Source organism: Rhagoletis pomonella, unplaced genomic scaffold (genome assembly GCF_013731165.1).
Source record: "Rhagoletis pomonella isolate Grant_MI unplaced genomic scaffold, Rhpom_1.0 Rhpom_scaffold_00174, whole genome shotgun sequence".
In the NCBI taxonomy this organism is placed as follows: Eukaryota; Metazoa; Arthropoda; class Insecta; order Diptera; family Tephritidae; genus Rhagoletis; species Rhagoletis pomonella.
In genome coordinates this window covers 1-3,283 of record NW_023458728.1, presented here as the reverse complement: position 1 = coordinate 3,283, position 3,283 = coordinate 1, and the positions used below count along the sequence as shown (strand labels likewise).

General features: G+C 38.6%; 2 protein-coding genes across 2 annotated transcripts in view; both read right to left on the bottom strand.

Annotated features, from left to right (window-relative positions):
* Positions 1–1,489, bottom strand: part of LOC118750226 (putative nuclease HARBI1) — a 5,052-nt gene extending 3,563 nt beyond the window's left edge. The window contains exons 1-3 of the mRNA XM_036484952.1: positions 1,021–1,489; positions 244–576; positions 42–186 (exon numbers count right to left, since the gene is read on the bottom strand). Coding sequence (XP_036340845.1) covers positions 42–186; positions 244–576; positions 1,021–1,248 — 706 coding nt within the window. The 5' untranslated portion in view covers positions 1,249–1,489. The remainder of the gene's footprint in view (positions 1–41; positions 187–243; positions 577–1,020) is intronic.
* Positions 1,488–2,795, bottom strand: LOC118750229 (piggyBac transposable element-derived protein 4-like). Its single transcript, XM_036484954.1, has one exon. The coding sequence runs from the start codon at positions 2,793–2,795 to the stop codon at positions 1,488–1,490; it is 1,308 nt and encodes a 435-aa protein (XP_036340847.1).
* Between the last annotated feature and the right edge of the window lie 488 nt (positions 2,796–3,283).

Here is a 3,283-nt window from a genome sequence, read left to right as displayed (position 1 = left end):
TTTTAAATTATGTACATTTTAAAGTAAATTAAAAAGAATACCAATCAAAAGCATGTTGCGGTTTCCATTGTCAAATGCTCTCTGCATGACTCGCCGCACTGGACAGGAACTCCAAATGTAAGAGTCATGTCGTGCTCCCGGAAACCTAGCATTGACGTTGAGTATTTTTAAATTTGGGTCACATATCTATAAAAGCATAACAAATAATTATCGCTCGACTTTTATTTAAAATACTTAGCTCACCATTTGAACATTTATCGAGTGATAGCCATGATGGTTCACGTATGCTTCCTCATGAGTTTTAGGACCCAAAATAGAAACATGCGTGCAGTCTACCGCTCCAATAGTTCCTCCAACGAAAGGCGCAGGTGCTGAAGCAAACACTTCCTTGGCAGCTTGACGGTCCACCTGCGTCATAGGGAACTTAACCTCCTCAAAAAATAGTCCACTGTTTATGGCATCAGTTACGCGATGTATACAACGGCTTATAGATGATTGGCTCATTGATATGCCCCACTGTTCCCCTACAGGCCGTTGGTAGCATCCTGTGGCATAGAAGCGTAGTGTACACAAAACCTTCAAAGATAAAAGATTATTTGGGAAATGTTTAGTTATTTGTACAATGATTTTGTGGTGCGGAGCGGAGGGGGAGAGGGTGTGACACCTAAAACCATACCCGTTAGAAAGAGCAGTCAAAACTCCCCTCTCTGACCCCTCTACAGACTACAGGCCCATTTGAAAATGGGTTCACCCCATTAGTATTTCAACATGGAAGCCACATCGAAACTTACAAAAAAGTCCATAATTAAAACCGGTTTTATTAATAAACTAGTGCTTGGAAATTTGAAATCTTTGTTTTAAATTAAAGTTTAATCCTTGGAATACACGCGTATGTTAAACTTTTTAGATTCGAGTCACGCGTTTGGGCATCATTGTACAGATAACTAAACCGTACCCAGGAAATTATTGTATACATACTACATATCCAAAATTGCATGCTCTCATTATTTGAAGATTTACCTGTTTTTCCGCCGATATTGAGGTAATCCTTTTACCTTTCAATTGGATTTCCAGCCGCTGGATGAGCTCCATTGCAGTCTCTGGGCCCACACGATATAGCTTCCGGAACTCGGAAGGCGCCAGCTCAAATGGATCGTGAATGTCGCGGAGCAAACGCCGATCCACTGTGGGAGTATTTCTGACTCCATAGTTTCGGTGTAAACTATACGCCACATATTCGAACGCCATTCCTTTTTTATTTAAATTCACTTTGATTTACTTGCGCGCAAATTCGTTTGGTTAACACAAACTTAACAACACCAAATGAGATGTCGATAACTTAACCATAAACGAATCGTTAACGAAACAGCTGATTTTCACTTATCGAATATCGATAAGAAAGTACTTATTGAATAGCAAAATCTTTAAAATTATCGTTTAGCTAAATTAGCCACTGCGAATGTCGTTAAAAAGGTTACCGAATCGCACTACAGGTCAACGCCATTTTTAGTGCGATTATAGTATGTTATTATTTCCGGCTTTCGTTGATCTCCGGTGTCAGAATCAATCGCTGTATCGTTGTGCATTGTAGACATGGCTATTACCACTTTGTTGGCTTTTGGTACATAAGAAACCAGAGTACATGGAGAGTGGAATCCAAATTTTGAGGAGCATATTGGATTGCCTCTAGCTATTCTAAATTCCCGGGGAACTTCTCTTTTATCTTTGCGAACGGTAGCAACCATTGTAGTTCCATTATCAAATAATTGCTTTGCAATTTTCAGAGAGGAAAACCAATTGTCCATAGTAATATTGCTATGTCTATTCAAAATTGGTTGCACCATTCTCATCACTATATCAAATCTCTCGTTGCTTAACCGAAATGGACCTTCGGGTTGTTGGCCGGCGTAAATTTCTAAGTTATAGGTGTATGGGTAATGAACATCTACAAGTGCAAAAACTTTCAGTCCATACTTAGCAGGTTTACTTGGAATATACTGCCGAAATGAACAACGCCCTCTGAAGGACAAGAGTTGTTCGTCCAAAGTCATTTCAGCACTTGGTGTAAAATACCTTTGAAAATTTCCAAGAACCAAATCAAATATTTCGCGAATAGGCGCTAGTTTATCGATGCTTGCACGATCTTGACGTTCAGTAATATCATCAAATCGTATAACTCTAAGAAGGAACTTAAATCGTTGTTCAGACATGGTCAAATATATTGAATCTATTCCAGTGTGTTTTTCGTTATCAAATATTTGACTTGTACTGGAACGGCTTACCTTTAAAGCACCAGCCATTAGTAAAATTCCTAAAAATCCTTTGATTTCAATTTCATCTGTTGATTTGGCATCCCTTTCACGTGCATATTTAGTCTTAATACTTTCAATTTTTATATTAGTATATTTTATAATGAGACCAATTATATTATCGTCTAAAAAAAGTGACATACAGTCCTCGGGTTTGGTTTTTTGCCGAGCGATTCCTTTAGGACCCGGGGGCTTGAACACAATATTATGCCTTCTTGTTCTACCCCTATTAGCAGGGGCATTCTTTGTCCACACAGTATTATCAACGCCTAGATAAATTTCTCCACGTCTGTCTCGCTGAGGGGGCTCATTATCGTAGTCAGATACTTGATTACACACGTCTTGCTCTTGCTCGGATTCTGTGTCAGACCACTCCTCTCCAATAAAATCCTCTTCGTCTTCTAAACTTGATAAATCGTCATCAAATTCATCACTTTCAATTTCGTCCAACCACGCTGCAATCTGATTTTCTGTCCTATTTGCCATGATCTTCAAACCCAAAGAAATTTATATGTACGAGTAGCGTACATATGTAAATATTATCAGAAAAGTTCCACAAAATTTTAAAATAAAAAAGTATGCCCAAAATCCACTTTTCTTTACAAAGTATAACTAGCTATTAGCATAAAACCTAATTTAAAATACTTACGTAATCGGTCGCGCGGCATACATACGTAGACCATGAGTTTCAGGAACCTCTAGCGACACAACTGCACGCAACAATTAACAGCGGAACACTGAGAGTGACTCTCTATTTGTTAGTTACAAGTAGCAAAAATCTCCGATAAAATCGATGCACCATTTTCAAGAAATATGAAATTTAACTATGGTGGATTACATATGTAGACCGCGCGACTACTGCAGGGTTAATTTATATTCAGCCCAATTCTGAATATTCCTGGGGAGTTTGTTCTCCGGGAATTCGTGTCTCCCGAGAAAGTAATCTTCCAACTAATAAATCCCAGTGAGTAGCA